The sequence below is a fragment of the Pinus tabuliformis genome, chromosome 1_2, assembly GCF_031772625.1.
Source record: "Pinus tabuliformis cultivar Carrire ecotype Pingquan chromosome 1_2, CPIR1, whole genome shotgun sequence".
NCBI lineage: Eukaryota > Viridiplantae > Streptophyta > Pinopsida > Pinales > Pinaceae > Pinus > Pinus tabuliformis.
Genome location: NC_142298.1, coordinates 706,323,043 through 706,345,771, shown reverse-complemented (window position 1 = coordinate 706,345,771; position 22,729 = coordinate 706,323,043). Strand labels below are relative to the sequence as shown.

At 40.9% G+C, this 22,729-nt stretch overlaps 2 protein-coding genes across 2 annotated transcripts in view; both read right to left on the bottom strand.

Moving 5' to 3' along the window:
- Window positions 1-1,160: 1,160 nt before the first annotated feature.
- Window positions 1,161-22,729, bottom strand: part of CNX5 (co-factor for nitrate, reductase and xanthine dehydrogenase 5) — a 286,044-nt gene continuing 264,475 nt past the window's right edge. Inside the window, exon 11 of the mRNA XM_089395837.1 lies at window positions 1,161-1,925. Within this exon, the coding sequence (XP_089251963.1) occupies window positions 1,488-1,925 (438 nt within the window). The 3' untranslated portion in view covers window positions 1,161-1,487. The remainder of the gene's footprint in view (window positions 1,926-22,729) is intronic.
- Window positions 6,407-7,254, bottom strand: LOC149207687 (uncharacterized). Its single transcript, XM_089393929.1, has 2 exons — window positions 7,120-7,254; window positions 6,407-7,008 (listed from the first exon to the last, which is right to left on the bottom strand). Exons 1-2 carry the CDS (start codon window positions 7,245-7,247, stop codon window positions 6,561-6,563), a joined length of 576 nt encoding a protein of 191 aa, XP_089250055.1. The 5' UTR covers window positions 7,248-7,254; the 3' UTR covers window positions 6,407-6,560.

The following is a 22,729-nucleotide window of genomic DNA, read 5'->3' as shown; positions in this document are numbered from 1 at the left end:
AGTCATTGTTCCTTGAAAATTTGGGGGTAGTTGCTATTTGTTTAGACAATGGTTTGCATCCCTTCACTACAAAAACTTGTGTACAACATGTAATATGTGAACTAATTTGGGATTGCAGCCTTTACATGGCATTATCTGATTCTCCTTTATAGACGTTATCCTTATGTAAAATAAGAAGGGATCTGATTCTCCTTTAGAAAGGTTATCCTTATGTAAAGTAAGAATGTCCCTTCTCCGTGGAACAATGATAGTGGCCCTTCAATTCTAGAACAGGATCATCCCATCCCTTTAATTGGATTGATAAATTAGTCCAATTAAAAATTTCCACACAAAGAAGCCTATTTTCTAAAAGGAGGAAGTCATCAAACCATCTCCGAATGATGGAAGAAGTAGAGCCCCAAGGCAATAGAAAATATTGTCTTCTAATTAGATCTTTTCATCGACAAATCAAATTCAAGATTGTTTGGGTAACAAGTGTTCATGTTGCACCTATTTCTCAGTGACAGTTTTAGTGTGTGTACATGTCAACATAGACGTTGCAACAAATTTTCCGTGTATACAATCAAACATATTTTAGATGTATTTCCTTTTCAAAACGACTACAAACCATTGACAGGGATTTTCCTTCCTTGCAGAAACCAAGTTAGATTTGAGTAATTATCAATTGCATTACTTATATACAGGTGTATAAGATTAGGGAAAAACACATCAAAAGCCTACACAAATACCATTCTAAAGCTTCCATCCTTGCAAAACCTCTGAGATGCTCTACCACACATGATTGCTGCCACTTCCCCTATGATGTTGAAATACACCTTCGTGAAAGCCTTCTGGGATTTTCGTTAGCTTTCTTAAAATATATTGCACAGTTTGACACAATTAGAAGACACCTCAAATAAGCCTTACAAAGTAAAAAAAATGACATGCATATAGGTATGCATTTCAGTTGATAGGATTCTGTAATAAAATTTCAATAAGGTATAAACTAACTACAGGATAGCATTTTCTGTTTGTTTGAAGTATTTAAGATGATTCCACCTTGGCCCAAACTTCTTGATTGATAATGTTAATAGCTCTGTCAATGATTACTGTCAATTTTGAATGCTTGTTTCTCTGTATCCTCTTTATTTTCATAATTCATTAAGCACATAAGAAGCATCTGACATCAAGAACACGAGTATGGCATTCTTCTGTGCTCAAATACGGAGCTAACAATCATGTTTTTCTAGATAGTAAACTCCAGATGTTTCACCTTACTTCAGCCTTTCATTCGGAACATATCATACACAGAAAGTTGAATCATATGCAGTCATGTATTAACCGGTTATAATTTACTGTGACTCCATAATCCAAGTTATAGAAATGATAAATTCTCCACTACTTAATTACATAATATTTCATGCTTGGAGGCCATACATAAATGACCAATCTAACAGGGAAGTTGTATCAGCAGATAATTGGAATCCTTGAAACTTGAGACAGCGTTGTCAATAGGAAGGGAAGTTCGAGTCAATTTCCTTTGTCCAAGCCTCCAACCCACCAATAATGTCCCGTGCAGCATGGAAACCTCTGTTACTCAAATATTGAACTGCTCTTTGAGAATCATTCCCTCTCCTACAGACAACATATAACGGAATCCTGGAACAAAATTGATCACCAGTGGTTCCATTTGACTTTTCAAACTGTAAGGGTTCCTCAGATGCATTTTTTTCTGAGACCTCTCTCATAGCTTCTTGGATTAGCTGGAGTTGAGTCTCCAAACATGATAATGGAATGTTTACAGAATTTGGCAAAGCAGCAATTTTGTACTGGTGTTCGTCTCGTACATCGAGTAAAACATATGGCTTTCCACTTTCTTGATGTTCCCTGAATTCTCTACTCGTAGACCTTTGAGAAGATGAAATAAGGCATAACTTCGAAGGGGCCTGAATTAAAAATGTCATGTCAAGCATCCAGAAAATATCATCACAGCAAGGGTAATGTTTTGGGACATGTACCAAGCTTTTACATAAACAATTCAGCCTTGATATCAACAAGTGCAACAAACACAGAATAGCATGGCAGTTAGTAAGATTATAGTGCACAAATCCTTAATCGTGGTGAACATTCAGGTCATGTTTTCTGAACAGAATACAAGCAGTGAAACAACAAACACTGTTCGAATTGAAACCTCAGTGACTAAATCTTTCAAGCATATTAGATGTGCAGGTTGATGGCCGATATAACTGGTTTGTAGACTTTGCCAAACAAGTGGTTATTCGACTGTAGATCTGCTTGGAAACAAAATATATTGGTTGTTATTTGGTTTTGTTTTGAAACATGAAGCTTGTAATGTCTGCATTTCCAGTTTCCCTTATGATGCGGCTAGGATGGATTTTCTGGATTGGTGACAGCTTCATTATGGGTGCGAGATTCCGTTATCAGTGGTCCCAGAGGGTTTTGGAGGAGTTTTACGGGGTCCAATGGGAATCGCTCGCAGCATTTCATTGTCAGGGCCAGTCCTGCACAATTTATTCTTCGTTCTACTGCATTCCGACAATTTCTGTAAAACGGGGTTATTAATGAGCATATCTTAATTAAATACACTTCAGGTGTCATTTTGTAATTCTGGGAGTGGTGCTCCGTTATTTGACAGGCCGCAAACTCCTTTTTTGAAGCAGGTCGAGAGTATTTCTCAAGGGGACCAAGAGCCAACATCATACTCTTTTTAGCAGTCCAAAAATACTCAAGCATAGGGCCCGAGACATCTCCATATTGCAGATTGAGTGCACCCACTTATAAGGGCCAAATATATCAGTTGAAGGCAGAGTGTAAACTATTTCTAAAGAAGCCAACTATTGAGGCAGGCCGAATTTATAATACCTGAAGGTGATCAAAGCTTACTATACAAGGGACCGAGTGCTCACGAATTGGAGATAGATTTCCTCTTGATTGTCTAGGTCGGATTCTCAAAAAGTCTGAGATTGTTATTGCAGACCATCTTGATCAGTTGGGAGAATGATCTTATATCCTCTTGCTAGAGGTCAAATTATTCTTTAATTGAGCACTGAATTCATCTATTGATAGAGACCAAACCCTTCTTGTTTTTAGCAAGCCAAGATTATCTTTCATGAGTTAAATTTCATCTATTCAGCAGACTGTGTTTATTGTTCTTCAGGGGCCAAATTATCATTTCCTTTTTAGAGGATCAAATGCAATTATTTGGCTGTCAAATTAATTCTTACAAGGCACCATCGAAGATATGAAATATCAGTTAATTGCCCAGAAGTCCAAGAATTCTTGGAGGTCAATTTCTTATCAGTCCAAAGTTCAGGCTCCTCATTTGAGGAACGAATCACCTATGCTTGAAGACCGATTTCAGCTATCCTTTGTGGGATGAGCCTTTCAGATCTGGGCAAATCAAAATTATCCCTCCTGTAGCCAACTCCAGACTATTGCACATTATCTTGTGAAGGTTGAATTTCCAGTCATTAGAGGCAGAACACAACTGAAGCTGAGTTTCAATATCAGAATAAGGTGTCCAGGCTGTCGAAGCTGGTTATAATCTTGAAAACTGTATTTTTGAACATGATATACTGTTGGAGCTATCTTACTTCATGATTCTTCTTGCCAGGCCAAGATAGATCAATGAAGCCGAGATCTATTATGGATATCAGGGATCGAGTTTAGTAGGTTGAATCTTTCCAAGGTTGATTTCTGAAGATTATTATTCGATAGCTGAGACCTTCATCCGTGGAGGGTTTAATTTTTTCCTGTGATCAATTAAAGGAGTCGAGTTTACTTGCATTACCAGAGGCTGAGTAGCTGAGATCATGCCATTCTAGGGCTGAGCTATTCATCTTGATTGGGCAAGTTCTTGAAAATACATAATTTGTCTGAGAAGGGGCTAAATTATTTTCTTATCTAGATCAAATTTTATGGCTGACCTGGTTTCTACAATACTAGAGTGAAGCATAGGTTTTGGTATCGTAATTGTAGAATTTGATTTGCCTTATTATATTTTTTGGCTGAAGGTGTTCACCGTCCACAAATTGTTCCAGAAAAGGTATGTCCTCGAATTGTTTAAAATTGTCAATTAAAATAAAAGTACATCAAGAAGTTATAACAAATATTTGTCTTTGTGATGATGTATCTTTGTTGTGAGGATGTTGCCTTAGGTTCATAGTTGAGTATGATCTGTGGTTGTATGGGTGTAGCATTGTTGTTGTCTTGATATATCCTATTGTCATAGATTTGTCAAAGCCCCGTAATAGTGAGTAATGACGGTGTCTTGTGACTCAGTTGGCCATGTAATCAAAGGTTTATTTGTTGTGTATAATTAATAGTCAGACGGTGTGCTAATTGATGTAGAAATTTCACCTATAGAACAAACTGATATATGCAATGTCCTAAAGCATAATACTTGTTCTACTTCTACAAAACATTAAGCGGAAGCATAATCGAATTCATGAGCAACATCAAGTAGAAACATGCATAACTGATCAAGAGAAATAATCACACATAACACAAGATATATCCAGGGGAAAGCACCAGCATAAAACCCCAGCCATGTATTATCAATCAAGTGGAAATCCTCTTCACAATACAAAAAGAATTAGCTCTCAAGCTATTTAGTTCTCAATGAACTATGAAGATATGAAGATATGTCTCATGAACCAACCAAGCCTTGTATATAAAGGCTTTACCTAGGGTCCAATCCCTATTTCCTTGCACAGTTTTTTTAGGAAATAATAACAAAAGCATATGCAATTAATTCCAAACATACCAAGTTAACCAATGGTCCAACTACGCAATCCTTGAGGACACTAGTTCCTCAACCATGCAAAAACTACTTACTAGAGATAGTCAAGCATCTGATAGTACATTGTCCCACATCTAATCTCAACTGGGTCTCTGACAGAACTGACATGCAACAGTTATCCATGAGAGAATACTTAGTTATCTAAAATAATAGTTGTCACATGCATGCAAGCATTAACAAACTATATTTTATTATTTTAACAACTTGTTAAAATAATCTAACTGGACTTGACTAGTTAGAACTAAGTCAACTGAGTCTCTCATTATAGAACTCATACTTATTCCCTCAATCAGTGGAGGAAATTAAGGATAAATTCCTCAATCAGTGGGACAACTCATGTGCATGATCACAAAGACTTCAAATTCAAATTTCCTTAACTAATTAACTCAATTGAATTAATTAATTAATATTTCCAACTGTTGTTAAGATCAAAATTAATTTTACTTCCTATAGATATACTAGGGACTGCTATAAATAGGAAGGGACCCAGAGATGCTATTTTTAGAACTTTCTATTTTTAGCAGTTTCGCCTCTCACCCAATGTGCCCAATGACCTCACTGGCTAAACTGCTATTTTTAGTACATTCTACATTTAACATTTCTTGTTGCACACTTTTTAACACTCCCTCTCAACAAGAAAGGCTTCCTCTCAAACCCGATCCTATAACTCTAGAATGTTTTGCATGCAACACATCTACCCGGTCCACTTGCTCCAACACTTGGAACAAAAACACTCCCAACTGACCACTCTGTTGGGCTAGGAACATACTCTGATGCTGAAGCTCTACCTGCTGCTGACAAGTGCTCCCTCTCTGACATCTGCACTACTGCAACATCTCCATGCATCTCGCACCATTGCATACCTCCCTGTGCCACCTAGCACTGTGCAAAACACTTGTGCCTCTCGCATTGTTGCAGCCTACTAGCTATGCGCTGTCCTGGGATTCCCAGCACTGTCGCTCTCTTTGTCGCTCCATCCACATCTGTCTCTACCCAATCAATCAGTTCCTGCTACTCCACATCGGGGCTCCTGTAGCAAGGTCTCATCCAAGAGGTTGGGTACCTCAAGGATCCTGCCCCTCCTCCTTGGGACAATCACTCTATGTCGCCCCACCTCCTACTTGGAGGTATGGCTGCATGCAATCCCTCTACCCACCTGGCTCAAAGTTTCCCCCTACTGGAGGTCTCTGCATGAGTAGATGTCTCTACTCGATCTCCTCTCAGCTCCCCAATTGTGGTTGCACCACAACCTCCTGAAGCTGTTGCACCAATCGTGGCTCCTCCACAATTGTCTGAGACTTCTTCTGGCTCTGCATGTTGAGAGGTAATATACCCTCCCTCTCAACCACCAAGTCTCCATCAGTTGTCTTGCTACTCAAGGCTTTGCATGCATCTTGAACCCAATGTTGCATTAATCGTTATCGGGATAATATCAGCGCGAGGAAAAAATCGTAATAATCGGGAAAAATCGTTTGATACAAAAATATTCATTTTTTTTTTATTTTTTTAATATCTAGACCATCTATAACATAAAATAAATACATTGACACATAAATATGATAAAAGAACTAATATATAAGATGTTTAATATCATTTCTAGTGCTAAAATCACACATAACAGTGAATCATGTCCTGAATAGTAAGTCCTGACTCCTGAGTCCCAACTCAGCCTCAAAATATCAACAAAAAATATAATAATGTATCTCATGAGTCATAATGTCATATACAATAAAATGAACAAAATAACTAAAGTCTAATACTATTGATTTCCTCTGCCCCTCTTGCGAGAAAATGCCACAGCTTTCCCTTTCCCTCTAGATGTAGATGCTGGTGTTGGTGGAGTTGGCAGTGGAGTCTGTTGTGCTCTAGAAGCTGAAGAACTAGAAGTAGGAGCTATAGGAGGTAGACCACGTCCTCTACTAGTGGCAAGGGTAGCCCGGGCAGGTGGTGTCACCTCCTCCTCCTGTTCCTCCTCCTCCTCCTCCTCCTCCTCCTGCTCCTCCTCCTCCCCCTCCACTACATCTTGCACTAACCAATCATCAGCAAACTCCATGAGAGGCCTCTCGGCCTCAACCCTCCATGCAGCAGTAGTGTCAATCCCATCCAATGAGATGGCCTCCATATCAGGTGTCCTCTCAAGTTGCCTCACCCACAATCGAAGATTATAGTAGACGTAGACCATGTAATTAAATCGCTGGGACTCCAACCTGTACAGAGATCATGAAATAATAATTAATAATTATAAAAAAAACATATTGTTTAATGAATTCAAAAATTTATTTGGAAATTTGCAATATTTTAAATGTTTAAGTGTTAACCTGTTGCGCTTCTTGTTGTGTATTTTTTCAAATACACTCCAGTTGCGCTCACATCCTGAGGAGTTACATGTTTGGCTGAGGATTCGAATGGCAAGCTTTTGCAGAAGGGGTACCCTGGCAGCATACATTCTCCACCATGCATCTACAACAAAATTACAAATAAAATTTTAAATAAACATAAGAAAAAAAATGGAATTTGAAGAGAATGAAATTTGAAACAAAGTTACAAACTAAAAAATACCTGGCATTTTAATCGTCCTATCAGTCACAGCCATGTCAAAGCCAAATGTGCCACCTGCCATCCTATATGTCTCAATTTCTTTAGAGATCTCTATACGTTCTGCTGGAGATCGCACCATCTTCTGGACACAGAATAAGAATCCATCCATGATCTCAGCATTAAATACAAACCCACATGTGTAAGAAAATGCGGGGTTCAGGAAAATCCCAGCAGCATGAATGGGACGATGGAGTGTGTTGCTCCATCGCTCATCAATCACTCCCCATAGGAGGAGTTGTCTCTGAAACCCCTCAACTCCCTTATCATCATAGTAGGCTCGAATGGCTTCTTTGGCCCTGTCCATGGCCTCATACAAATAGCCCATTGTGGGCTTCTCACCATCAACTAACCGAAGAACCTTTACCAAAGGTTCAGTAATGGCGCACACCTCCTGCACTCCCGCCAAGAAGTCTTTCTGGTATGAAACTAGTCTGTATACGGCCTCTCCCTCTGGTTTGTGGCTCATTGGCAAAGCACGCCACTCCTCTGAAAGAAACATTCTCTTCATATCCCACATAAAATTCAAGAGGGATTGAAGAGATATGAAACTGGTGGCAAACTGTGTAATGTCGGGGCGCACTAACTCTTTGTTGTTGGTGAATCTTCTCATCAAGTTAAGCATAGATGTATGGTTATATATAAATTTTGTAATGCTTTTGGATGACTCAACAATATCTTTGACAAAGGGAATTTTCCCTATGTCCTCCAACATCAAATCAATACAATGTGCAGCACAAGGTGTCCAAAATAAAGTAGGATGCCTGTCCATAAGCATCCTGCTAGCAGCAACATAATTTGCAGCGTTGTCCGTTATGATTTGGACAACATTTTCTGCACTCACCTCCAAAATAAACACATCTAGCAAATCACATAAAGTTCTTGCATCTTTGATTTGTGCAGATGCATCAACAGATTTGATAAACATAGTCCCCTTGGGACAACTAACCAAGAAGTTTATAAGGGTTCTCCCCTTTTGGTCAGTCCAACCATCTGACATAACAGTGCATCCTGTTTGTGCCCATGATGCCCTAAAATCCTCCAATCTTTGGGTGCAGTCAAGCTTTTCATTTTGAAGAATCCGGCGTCTGAAATCATGATAAGAAGGGATTTTGTACCCTGGGCCAATAGTTGCAATAGCATCAACAACAGGTTGGAAAAATGGATTATTCCTTACAATGCTGAAAGGAATATCACTCCAAAGGAGAAATTTTGCCAGCAACTTGTCAGCTTGTTCTTTCTCAGTTCTTTTTAGCATTGAACTGATAGATGGCTGTGAACCAGGTGTGGTTCGAGGAACAAAAAATGATGTGGCAGCTACCAGATTGGTTGATGTTGTAGTAGAACCAGTGCCACTTGTTTGTTCAGCTGACTTTTTTAGTTGCCTTTTCACTTCTTTGGCCTCTCTATTCTAGTCTAAAGCTTCCAACGCTTTCATGGCTCTTTGGATGAGTTCAGGATTTGTATTTTTGCAAGGTGATACTTCAATCTATACACCCCCCGGACATATGGTGCCCACACAACTTGCAAGTCAAGTTTATTCTATCATTTGAAGCATTAGGTTCAGCATATTCCCAAAAAGGATCCAATTTCCTTGGCATGTTTGATTTTGAACTTTGAAGTTGAAAACTTGAATGGTGTTTCGGTGAAGTTGTGAACCTATGGGAAAATAAGAATTACAATTTAGTATTTACAAGTTACAAACTTACAATTTAGTATTTTAATTTTTACATTGTACAAAAACTAAAAAAAATTACATACAATTTAAGAAACTTAGAAACCCCATTCCAAACCCAACCAAAAAAACTAAAAGAACAATACATTGGACAAATGTCAAAAACCCGATTCCAAACCCAACCAAAAAAACTAAAAAAAGATTACATTGGACAAATGTCAAAAACCCCATTCCAAACCCAACCAAAAACATTGAAAAAAAACAAAAACAAAGTTTCAAAACAATGAAAACAAAAAAAATTGGTGCCCATGCTGTTTTTATGGAGATAATCAGTCTCCTCCTTAGCACACTCTTTGATTTTCTCCTCCACGCAGTGGATTTAGCTCCAAAATGGCAAAATCTCCAAGCCTCTCCAACACTCCAAGTCTCCACAACCCTCCACGTGCTCTATTGTCCAAATGAAATAGAAGAAATTTGTTTTTTTCCTTATAAAACCACGCTACCCCGACCCTCCACTATAATTACCGAAAAAATCACGTATAAAAAAAAAATGCGAGTACTACTCGCGATATTCTCGTTTTGATGAAAAACTTGTGATTAAACGATAAAATCGTGATTTTAACAACACTGCTTGAACCTCAAGAGCATACAGGTTCTTGACCCGTGAACCAATCTGCTTCACCTGTCTAGTGATGATGTGTCTAAGGAAAACCTTTCCCTTACTAAAGACTACATCATAGCCTCTGTCTTCCAGCATCGCGATCGACACCAAGTTTCTCTTCAGTCCTGGTACAGACTTGACATCGGTCAAGGTAAGGCGAGCTCCATGCTCCCACTGAAAAATAATCGTGCCTATACCTGAGACACTATACTTCTCATCATTACCCATCGCTATGAGTATCTGGAGATCTTTCTCCTCCAAAGTACTGAACAAACTCTTGTCGCCGGTCATGTGGAAAGAAGCTCCACTGTCAAGAAACCAACCACTTCCCACCATGGATGAAACCATGCATGCAAAGAGTGTGAAATCCAACTCAAACTGTGAAGCAAGTGCCTCACCTTCAGATCCTTCCCCGGATCCCTTCTTGGATTTCCTCCGTGGACAATTTGCAGCATAATGGCCCACCTCATGACAACGAAAGCATCGCACTTTCGATTTGTCAACCTTCTTCCCATCATTGGAAGAACTGGATTCGGAAAGAGAAACCTTCTCCTTCCCCTTCTTCGCCTTACTCGCTAAGGCACAGTTCTCCTCATGCATGGATGAAGAACTGTCTCTGGGGCTCCGTCGGATCTCCTCCTGCATCAAATCCGACCATAGTCATTCCCAATCTGGCAGTTTCTCCCTTCCATTCACCGAGTCCTGGTAGCTATGCCAGCTCTTAGGAAGGCCAAGGAGTGCTAGACTCACCATATCCTCATCCGATGTCACGACCCCTACACTTGCAAGCTCATCCCTGCATGTGATGAGCTTGGTCAGATACATAGAGATCGTTTCATCCCTTCCACACTTGATCTTTCGAAGTTTGTCCCTTAGTGCCAACTTCCTTTGATCATTGCTATTCTGATATAAATCTTTCAATGTTTTCCACATTGCATGTGGAGTCTCCTTCCCATGGAGGCTCGAGACAATGTGATCTCGCACTTCCTCCAAGAGAATTCTCCTGGCTCTAGCCACACACTTCCTCCATTCCACCTGCTCAGTCTTGTCAGTAGGCTTAGGGACTTCTTGATCAATGAAATCCTTAAGGCCATTATCTTCCAAAATTGCCTCCATGTTATCCTTCCAAGCTATATAGTTTGAGTTGCCATCAAGGGCATACTCAAGCCTCAAACCATAAAACGCCATCAATGAAATAGATGTGATAAGAACTTGAGATCTATATCCCGAATAATAAACTTCGAATTTCTCCTACTAGTATACTATTCTTGCTTGATCCCATGTGCTCCCATACCATGTAGAAATTTCACTTGTAGCACAAACTGATATATGCAATGTCCTAAAGCATAATACTTGTTCTACTTCTACAAAACATTAAGCGGAAGCATAATCGAATTCATGAGCAACATCAAGTAGAAACATGCATAACTGATCAAGAGAAATAATCACACATAACACAAGATATATCCAGGGGAAAGCACCAACATAAAACCCCAACCATGTATTATAAATCAAATGGAAATCCTCTTCACAATACAAAAAGAATTAGCTCTCAAGCTATTCAGTTCTCAATGAACTATGAAGATATGTCTCATGAACCAACCAAGCCCTGTATATAAAGGCTTTACCTATGGTCCAATCCCTATTTCCTTGCGTAGTTTGCTTAGGAAATAATAGCAAAAGCATATGCAATTAATTCCAAACATACCAAGTTAACCAATGGTCCAACTACGCAATCCTTGAGGACACTAGTTCCTCAACCATGCAAAAACTACTTACTAGAAATAGTCAAGCATCTGATAGTACACTGTCCCACATCTGATCTCAACTGGGTCTTTGACAGAACTGACATGCAACAGTTATCCATGAGAGAATACTTAGTTATCTAAAATAATAGTTGTCACATGCATGCAAGCATTAACAAACTATATTTTATAATTTTAACAACTTGTTAAAATAATCTAACTGGACTTGACTAGTTAGAACTAAGTCAACTCATTCTCTCATTATAGAACACATACTTATTCCCTCAATCAGTGGAGGAAATTAAGGATAAATTCCTCAATCAGTGAGATAACTCATGTGCATGCTCACAAAGACTTCAAATTCGAATTTCCTTAACTAATTAACTCAACTAAATTAATTAATTAATATTTCCAACTGCTGTTAAAACCAAAATTAATTTTACTTCCTATAGATAGACTGATTGCTATAAATAGGAAGGGACCCAAAAATGCTATTTTTAGAACTTTCTATTTTTAGCAATTTCACCTCTCACCCAATGTGGCCAATGACCTCACTGGCCAAACTGCTATTTTTAGCACATTCTAAATTTAGCATTTCTTGTTGCACACTTTTCAACAATTGAGTAATTTAGGGCTGGACTTTAATCTGTTAGTAGTATATCCATGATCATTGTATTGTTGAAAGGTTGACAATGAAGTGTCTGTGATAAAGATATTGCCTTGTATCACATATGAAGCCTTATAAATTGGTGAGGTTAGGGGTCATGGCTGAGCATGTATTTGTCATAGTCCTGAGGGGTTATCAGCCTTATCCCATTGCAAACCTAATGTATCTGTCATAAGTAGATTTTTGTCACCATGGATGATTGGGATACGGCTTTCATAAATGCCCTTAATAGCTTAGCATCAGTTGGTTTTTTGGGTTGTAATGCTTCCATGAGCCAAAGAACAAAACCAAATAGCAGACCCTTTTCAAAAGGGGTACATGCTATCCTACAACTGCAACAAATAAGGAATTTGCAGAAAGAACTGGACGTAGGAAATTGGCTTTATGCACTTGGATTAGACTTAAAGAACATGAAGGCGACTGTAAAAGCCCTCCTTAATCTAGAGAAATTAGACTCAACTTTCTAAAGTGAGCCAATCAGATTTTAGGATTCTAAATTGGGCTCTAAAGGAAACTATGCTTTCCTTGATACAACAAAGCTTCTTGGAGCACCCTTGTGAGGGGATGAGACTTATAGATGCCTCCTGTCTCAGCGAGGTCATGAGGATAACTTCACCTATACCTCCCTAAAATGATGATATTATGACGAAAGTTTTCCAACTAATAGTGGAAAACTTCCAAGACTTGGATAACACCTTGGGAAAGAAGCTTAAGATCTTAGAAATCATGGTAAAAGTCAGATCATATGGCGTCATGCTTGATCTAGAATGTAATTATTTGATTCTTCAAATGTTTCAATGTTTCTTCAACATTGAGGAACATCATCCTGAAATGACCAAAACAAGCATGTAGTCTATTTTTTCTTCAGTTATGGGACATTGTGATGCCATTTGCAAGATGCTGCAATCCAAGTTATCGGCCATCTGGAGGAAAGAACATGTTGTCTCACCTACTACCTATGAACTTACCGAAATGTTGCTTGAGCAAAACATGAAACTATTCAAAAGCCAACTGAGCAAGGAGGAGTTGAAGAGAATGTGAGTTTGTAATGAAGGCAAGGATGTGAAGATTCAAACCGGCAACAAGAATGAGCTGAGGAAAGGTCTTTAATGAATAAAATATATATAAATATTATAAATATAAATAATAATTATTAATTAATTAGTGATTAGTGTAGAAGATGCATGTCTCTAAGCAGTGTTGCACGATCCTTCCCCCCCAAGGATCCAAGGGCGGAACCAAGGATCTAAAAATTGGATCCACGGTTCCGCCAAATTTCAACGATTCTTGGAAATATGGAACCATGACGGCCTGATCCATGATTCCAGATCTCGAAACCACGTTTCCAGATGGGGATCTGCCTCAGATCCTCGACAGATCGGGCAAGGATCCAGGCGGATCTTGAGTGCTTCCGAAGCTCGACAAGGGCTTCCGTGTGCCAACGAATATTTCCTTTTTTATTTTTTTTAGCTTCTAAGTTGCATTGGCGGTGGGTTTATGGTGAGTTAGGGAAAAGATAGAGGGGCTTAAAAGAAATTTCCCCCTCTTTTCCTCATTCTTGTATCTTTGGAGAGCTTGGAGAAGAGAGGAGAAGAGAGTTTGGAGAAGAAATGCTTGAGAAGAGCTTGGAGGAGTGAAAGAGGAGCTAGGAGGAGTGAAGTAGGAGCTTGGAGGAGTAACGAAGGCTTGCCATCTACAAGAGCTCAAGAGGTAAGTGCAAACCGCAAACTCGATCATTTTTTTGTCATTGTTGTTTGTATTTTTTTATCATCCCTCTCCTACCCGGAGGTAAGTGCAAACCCCAAACTCGATCATTTTTTGGTCATTGTTGTTTGTATTTTTTTATCATCCCTCTCCTACCCGTTCCCATTCTTTCTTCTTTCCCATTTCATTTCAGGTTGTCCATCGATATTCATATTCCAAAATGTTGTTCTTTGGCTTATATGTATCATTCCATTTTTGGTTTTCATGATGGTGGTGGGGAGTAGGAATAGAAGGGGAGAAGGAGAAGAGGAGAGTAGTACACATATGAGTGATCCAATGTATGTTGAGGAGGAAGGGTTTGAAGAGGACACTGAAATGCATGAGGGTAAAGCATCGACACCCTTGTGAAATTATGTGACCAAACCTGAGGGGGGAAAGGTGGTGGAACCTACAAGTTTGTGTGGCCTCATGGTTGTCATGGTGGAAAACCATATAGTGGTTCATATACCCGTGTGAGGAGGCATCTTTGTGGGGTGATGGAGAGTGATGAGAAAAAGGGTCTCGTGGGGATAGCAATTTGCCCTAAGGTTTCAAAGGAACAAAGACAAAAATATGTTGAAATAGAGGAGCTTGCACAACAGAAAAACAATAAACAAAAAACTCATTCTAAATCAAGTGCAACCTCTAGATTTGGTAGCTCATCTCCTCATGGTACTTCTGCAACCTATGGAAGTAGAAGAACAATAACAGATTTCCTTAATGTTGCTAGGAGGGATGATGTGGATGGAAAGGAGGTATGGTTTCTTTGTGCTTGCAGTCTATCATTCAATGTGTTTCACTCTCCCTATTGGCATGAAATGGTTAAGGCCATCAATGATGTGTGGATATCAGGTCAAAATCCTTGCATCCCTGGAGCGATTGCCTCAATTTTGGTAGGTCAAAACTCTTATAATTATGGGTGTGGTTCTCTATCATTTAACAGGCCACAAACTCTTCTTTGAAACCAGTCAAGAGTATTCCTCAAGGGGACCGAGAGCCAACAACATACTCTTCTTAGCAGTTCGAAAATACTCAAGCATAGGGGCCGAGACATCTGCAAGTTGCAAATTGAGTGCACCCACTTATAAGGGCCAAATATATCTATTGCAGGTAGAGTGTAAAGTATTTCTGAAGAAGCCACCTTTTGAGGCAAGCCAAATTTATAATACTTGAAGGTGATCAAAGCTTACTATCCAAGGGACCGAGTTCTTAAAAATTGGAGATCAATTTCCTCTTGATTGTCCAGGTCGAATTCTCAGGAGTCTGAACTTGTTATTGCAAATCATCTTGATCAGTTGGGAGAACGATCTTATATCCTCCTGTTAGAAGTCGACTTGTTTTTTAATTTAAGGTTGAATTCATCTATTGACAGAGACCAAACCCTTCTTTTTTTTAGCAAGCCGAGATTATCTTTCACGGGTTAAATTTCATCTATTCAATAGATTGTGTTTAATGTTATTAAGGGGCCAAATTATCATTGCCTTTTCAGAGGATCAAATGCGATTATTTGGTAGCCAAATTAATTCTTGCAAGGCACCATTGAAGATCTGACAATCAGTTCATTGCCCAAAAGTTCGAGAATTCTTGGAAGTCAATTTCTTCTCACTCCATAGTTTGGGTTCCTCATTTGAGAATCGAATCACCTATACTTGAAGACCGAGTTCAGCTATCCTTTGTGGGATGAGCCTTTCATATCTGGGTAGATCAAATTTATCCCTCTTGTATCCAACTCCGGACTATTTGTTAAATTATGGTATGTTCTATGCTTAAGAGCAATTTACTTCAATTCTTCTTATTAGCCCAATGTCAATTTCCAGTATGGCAATCACATTAACATGATAGTAAAATGTTGATAGAACATAAATGAAAACAACAGAAAACAAGCCAAGACAAGAGAGACGAGATGTGGCGCCAGCCAGGGACAAACCCCAATGCAGGGAAACCCTTTGATCAATTCTTCTATATTCTTCAATAATTCAGCAGAGAGAGATAGATAGTACAATATCACAAATCTGTGATTTACAAGAGCAGTAATGAAAACCCTCGAATAGCTATGTCAAGGCTAATCAATCAGCTCCAAATGTCCTCAAGACAATCTAGGAGAACTCGGCCTCCAACAGCAGTAGATATCAACCCAAAACAGTGAATGGAAGGAGGTCAAAACAGTAGTTAATGCTACAACAATACTGCAGCCAGCCCTAACCAGTCAACGCAGTCCCAAAGGTGTCCTCCAACAGGTCAACCCAGGTTGTCCAGCAATGCGGCTAGCCTAGGAGAGACTGCCCACACAAAACCGCAGTCAAGGGAGCCTATACGCTAGTCAACACAGTCCCTTGGCACCCAAAACGAAGTTGTTGCACCTTCCTGCATCTTCCTACAGCCACTGCCCTACCTGCATCCTTCTTCCCATGTGATTGATAGAGAGCCTTCTTCCTCCTTTGTATACCCAAGAGACAAGGAGAGAGAAGAGATGTGAGGATGAGATGAGTGTGCTAATGCCTCAAGGTCTCTTCTATTTATATGCCACGTTGAGGTTTAGCTAGGGGTGAGCAACACTATTTTACTTGCAGGCCGACCTTGACAAATTGTCAAGAAATACAAATAAATTCATATCTCCATGAATACGTGTTGGAATCGGATGATCGTTAGATCAATCCTACACCTCTCGACGAGAGGAATCCAAGAAATATTTCAGTTGCCATAAATAAGATGACCCGCATGGAGTTTGGCCCTAGTTTCCAATTTTAACACTCCCTCTCAACTGGGGAGAACTCCATCTGCTAATCCATCTATCTGTTGATACTATCTCTACCATCAAATGCACTAGCCTGCACTGCTTGGCTCTGCTCTGCTATGTTGAACTATGAAAAAGAAGAAATGATCGAGAATGTATCATACCATCCTCTACTGACCCGAAGTCAGTCCCAGATAAAAGAGAGTGCCCAATAGCACTCTTACTGACCCAAAGTCAGTCCCAATGAAGAGAGTGTGTCATACCACTCTTACTGACCCGAAGTCAGTTCCAAAAGAGAGTGAGTTATATCACTCTTACTAACCCGAAGTTAGTTCCAATTGATCCCAGATCAATGTCATCCTAGCATAGGGAGTACGGTAGATACACGATGCGTCCATCGGTACTACTATGGTCCCTATCCTCATTTCCCTACTCATTGGCCAGATGAGAGGTACTTCCCATGAGTCCTAGACTGCATGGGTAGGATGTCTCGGCAGGAGAAGGATGAACCACTCATCCTGCCTACATGTCGCCACGGGGTATCACAAGGGAAGGTTGTATCATTCACCCTATACATAGTGCACCACTAGGGGAGGGTGAGTCACCCTATGGTCGCTCGTCGCTCCAAGAAGTACCCCAAGCCCCACGGAGCTCCCAGAGCTCAATGTATGTATCATAAAAGACCCTCATAAGAGGGTCTCTCAACGACTCCTAATTGTTCTCGAAAAGTAAAAAATTTGACCTTTCCCAAGGGCTTCGTCAGAATGTTGGCGACCTGCTCATCTGTCCCGATATGATGGAGCCTTATTGCTCCTCGTTGTACCATATCCCAGATAAAGTGGTATCGGATATCGATGTGCTTGGAGCGATCATGAAATACAAGCTTCTCGAATAAACAAATCCCACTCTGGTTGTCACAGAGGATCATTGTAGTATCCAATGTATGTCCAAACAGCTCACTGAAGAGCTTCCTCAACCAGACAGCCTCACAAGAGGCCATACTCGCAGCAATGTACTCTGCCTCAGCGGTGCTCAAAGCCACCGACTTCTGCTTCCTGCTCATCCAGGATATCGAGGCAGAACCCAAAGAGAAACATCACCCGTAAGTGCTCTTTCGTTCCACCACACTGCCTGCCCAATCAGCATCGGAATGTAGCCTCACATCTCTAGCAGTGTATCTCAACCCACGAGTGATTGTGCCCCAAAGATATCTCAGAAGATTCTTGGCACCAATCTAATGTGAGTGATGAGGCTCAACCATATATTGGCTCAACGTGTTGACTGCAAAACATATATCCAGATGGGAGTTCACCAAGAACATCAATGATCCTATGAGTTGATGATACCTAGAAGCATTTCCAAAAATAGGTCCGGTAGCACTACCACATAACTTCTTGAAGTTAAGCTCCATCAGGGTAGTCACGGGCTTGCAATCCAACATACAAAATCTCTCCAATATCTTCACCACGTATTTTCCTTTGTTGATTTGGAGTAGTATCGGATGTGCTCTAGACACGAAATTTGGTGGAGAGGCTAAGGCACATGAGATCTCCAATACCCAGAAAGGGTTTGGGCAGATTCTAAACAGTTTAGGAGATATTAAAATAATTAATATTTTTAATGGAGTCCCTAAGTCTAAACTTAGGGAAATTGAAATATTAATGTGAATCAATATAAAACTGTGTTAGAATGGTCCAAAAGTCATGGATCAAGCCAGATCTAATCTTAGCCATTGATTAGGGACTTAATCTCGGTCGTTGATCTGTCAACAAGAAAAGTATAAGCGGAGGCTTGAGTGTCACTTGGAGAACACACCAAGAGATCAAGATTTCGACTTTTTGGGGCTGGGTTCGCTGAGAAAGTTGAGAGAGGAATCCAGAGTTGCAGCTGAGGGGCAGTGAATACAGAAGCAGAGAGGCTATCGCTGGTCCTTCTACATCTGTGCCACTGCTGGTCCTTTCTCCCAACACTGCATCTGCACTGCAACCCCTTCTCATCATGTTGCATCATGCTACTGCTAACTGCTACTGCACTACAACTCAATTAGTGAGAAGTAACTGATCCACCCAACTACTGACATCCTTGTCAGGCTAGAAACACTCTCGATGCTGAAGCTCTCTCTATCGCTATCTCGTGCTCCCTCTACTACCTTTGTGCTGCTACAACAACTCCCTGCCTCTCGCATCGCTGCAAACCTCTCTGTGCCATCCTGCACTACTTTAACCTCCTTTGTGCCTCTCGCACTGCTGCAACCCTCTCTACGCTACCTAGGACTACTGCACTATAGCACTCTTTGCCGCTTCATCTACATTCGTTTCTACCAACATCCGCCATCCTGCTACTTCTCACTCTGGGGCTCTCGTAGCAAGGTATGATCCAAGAGTTTGGGTACCTCAAGGATCCTGCCCCTCATTGCCTGTAGTCTTCCTGACTACAGATCAATGTCTCCCCACCTCTTCTCTAGAGGTACATGAGCACTCATGGCACAATCGTCATCCTCCTCTACCTCCTTTTCCGCCTTTGTTGGCACTGCCTTCGAGTCAAACGCCTCACCCTTATTCTTCTTCCTCGGACACTCCTTCGCATAATTCCCCAATTCCCCACAGTTGAAGCACTTTATCTTGGAGAGGTCCTTTTTCTTCCTCTTCTCCTGCTTCCCTGCAAATGCCAGAGCTGCATCTTCTTCCTCCTCTTTCTTGATCCGGACTCCTTTGCTGCTACTTCCCGTCTTGGACAGTCGTCTGATCTCTTCTTGGCGAAGATCTGCTTACAATTCTTCCCAATTTGGAAGATTCGCCCTGCCTAAAATACTCTTGACAAATGTGTCCCACTCCTCGAAGACTGCATTTAGGGGGGTCCTCACCATCAACTCCTAATCCGGCGTGGCCTTTATGGAAGTTAGTTGGTCCCAGATCTCCTTCAATCTGTCGAGGAAGTGATCTATCTGCTCCTCCTTCTACATCTAGTATGACCGCAGTTGATTCTCTAGTAACATCTTCCTCTGCACAGAAGTATGTTGGTACAACGTCTTCAAGGTGTTCCACATTTCCTTTGTCGTCTCCTTCTTGGCAATATGCTGAACCACATGATCCTTGACCCCATCAAGGATTATGCATTTTCCTTGGCCATTGCTTCCTCGTACTTTTTTGTCAGCTGGGTCAACTGGGATAGCTACTGTTCTCAAGGCGAAGGCCTTGATGCGATGTCTATCTAGAATGGATAGGATCCTGGCCTTCCAGATAACAAAGTTGGACGTCCTGCCCAGCCTGTCCAGATCCCTCAGTCCATTCATGGCCATCTCTTTGCTCTTCCTTTCGACTCCTTTAAGTCTCTACTTCCCTCTGGAAGTTCTCTCTTCGACTCCCTCTGATTCTCTACTTCCCGTCTGGAAGTTCTCTACAAGACTCCCTCTGAGTCTCGATTTCCCTCCTAGAAATTCGCTTGCCAATCGTCGAGTTGCCCCTCTCCGATCTCCAATGCACTTGCAACACTGATTTGGAATTCTTGGCTAGAAATCTGCCTAGGTAGCGACTCCCTCAAGCTTGGTTTTACCCCGTTAGGTATTGTTCTGTCTCGGCAGCACCAGCGCCCCACCAACTTCACTCTCCACAATCTGCCCACAACGTCCTATGCCCTAGCAACTGAAGGACTGAGCCTCTAGGCTCTGCGCAATCCCGGCACTGATTGAAATGCTCCCCTAGCCAACTACGTCAACCCTCCTGGTCTTTGCGTGGCTCTTCGTGAGCCTATTCTGCCCTCCTTAGCCTCTGCGCTGGCCTCTCTCTGGCCCGAACTGATGACATAGTCCCTCTGCATCAACCCATCTCTGCCGCTTTCTGCAAGGAACAACTTTTGTCACTCGGGACAGTTGTTTCTACTGCAAATGCTCTGCTTCAGCTAGTGCCTTCAGCTCTCCTGTGATCCACAACCTCGCTCGATACCATGTTGAAATTTCTAAGTATTACCCATTAGAAATTTTACCTGTATTCTCTAGTTTGTTTCGCCTACTTGTTAATTACAAACAAGTTATCTAACCGTATAAATATTGAAATAAACACAATACAGTCTAAACCATCTACAAATCAATCGCTGAAATAAATAGATAAACACACAAGTGACACCGTTATTTTGGACAACTAGTCCCCAGAAAAACCCAGCTTGGGAAAACCAGTGCAGCAATTCTGAGGGTTATTTTATTATGCAGTCTTTCAGAGTACAACTGGGTGTCAAACTAGCTCACCCGACAGGGAAATAATCCGGCAGTAATACCTCTCTATTCGGAAGCAAATATTCGGAAAGTATGCCCCACAAAATCCTTTCCAGCACAATCTTAAGCTCAGCGTTAGCCCTGCTAGCCTCTCCATCAACCCAAAACTCATCGCGTCAGCCCTCTGAGGCTTTGCTCAACCTCTAAGGCCCTCTGCGTCAATCATGCAGCCTCTGCGTGGATGATGCAGGCCCTTCTAGCCTCTACGCAGTCCCTTCTGCCTCTACATGACTCCCTTTGGCTCAACGTCTGCCTCTCTCTGCTTTTGTGCTGGTCTTTCGGCACTATCTCTGCCTCTTTGCCTCATACTCACTACCCCTCGCTGCAACTGATCACTGATTCAATTTCTCTTAGCAAACCCCACTCTAGAAAATCGAATGATTGATCACTCTAGTGTGTTCTCCAACTGACCCTCAAGCCTCTTCTTATACTTTTCCTGTTGGTCCTTCAACGGCCGAGATTACAACTCTAATCAACAGCTAAGATTAGATTTGGCTTGATCCATGTCATTTAGAACCTTCTAACCCAGTTTTACATTAATACCCATTAATATTTTATTTTTCCTAAGTTTAGACTTAGGAACTCCATTAAAAATATTAATTATTTTAATATCTCCTTAACCGGGTAGAATATTCCCAAACCATTTCTGGGTCTTGGAGATCTCATGTGCTTTAGCCTCTCCACCAATTTTCATGGTTAGAGGCTAGAGCACATCCGATGCTACCCCAAATCAACAGGGCTGCCATCTACAAGAGCTAAAGAGGTAAGTGCAAACCCCAAACTCCATTTTTTTGTCATTGTTGTTTGTATTTTCTCTCCTCCCTCTTTCCCATTCTTTTTACTTTCTCATTTCAATGCAGGTTGTCCATCCATATTCATATTCCAAAATGGTGTTTGTTTGGCTTATATGTATCATTCCAATTTTGGTTTTCATGATGGTGGTGGGGAGTAGGAATAGAAGGGGAGAAGAAGAAGAGAATAGTAGTACCCATATGAGTGATCCAATGTATGATGAGGAGGAGGGGTTTGAGGAGAAAGGGTTTGAAGAGGACACTAAAATACATGAGGGGAAAGCATCAACACCCTTGTGGAATTACGTGACCAAACTTGAGGGGGGGAAGTGGTGGAAGCTACAAGTTTGTGTGCCCTCATGGTTGTTATGGAGGAAAACCATATAGTGGTTCATATACCCGTGTGAGGAGGCATCTTTTGTAATATTTCTAATGGAAAAATTAAGTGGATAACAATAACATAAACTATGAACAGCAACCAAATTTTACACGCACACACAATTATCAAATAACACAGGAAATGGCACCAAAAATCTGAGTCATCTTATTAATTGGAGCAGAATGAGTACAATATAGATAGAGAAAGAGGAACTTGGGCTTGCTACAGCAAGCAAGGCAAAACCCAGGTTGCAAATTGAATGCCCAAGTGCCAGAATATTTTCTCACAAAAGCTCTACAATGCCCCAGAAATTTGTGCTTCTGCTGCTAGGAGGAAATTGGGAAATCTGCCTCAAATGTGCTCAGAAACTCCTGAAATTTTAGCTAGCACCTCTCCTCAATAAGCCCAACCAAACCCAGAAATATCTCACAGACCCAAGTGGTGGAAATGGTCCCAGAGTGAACTATGCCCTCCTCTAATAATTTTCTGCTGCTAGTTGCTCATTGGAACATTGATTTCTGCCAGAAATACCGCCCAGAAAAATTCTGCAAAATTAACCCCAGAGTCCTCTCACCAAACCCACAAAAAACCCAAAAAGGGTTTGGGAAAATTTTCCGACCACCCGAGACCCCAATTTTAAGCTTACTCCTCTCAACTGGCTGCCAAATAGC

Coding starts and splice junctions, on each gene's coding strand:
- LOC149207687 (XM_089393929.1), bottom strand. CDS start 7,247: ATGTATGCTGCCAGGGTACCCCTTCTGCAAAAGCTTGCCATTCGAATC. Junction 7,009..7,119: donor CACAACAAGAAGCGCAACAG/GTTAACACTTAA, acceptor ATCTCTGTACAG/GTTGGAGTCCCAGCGATTTA.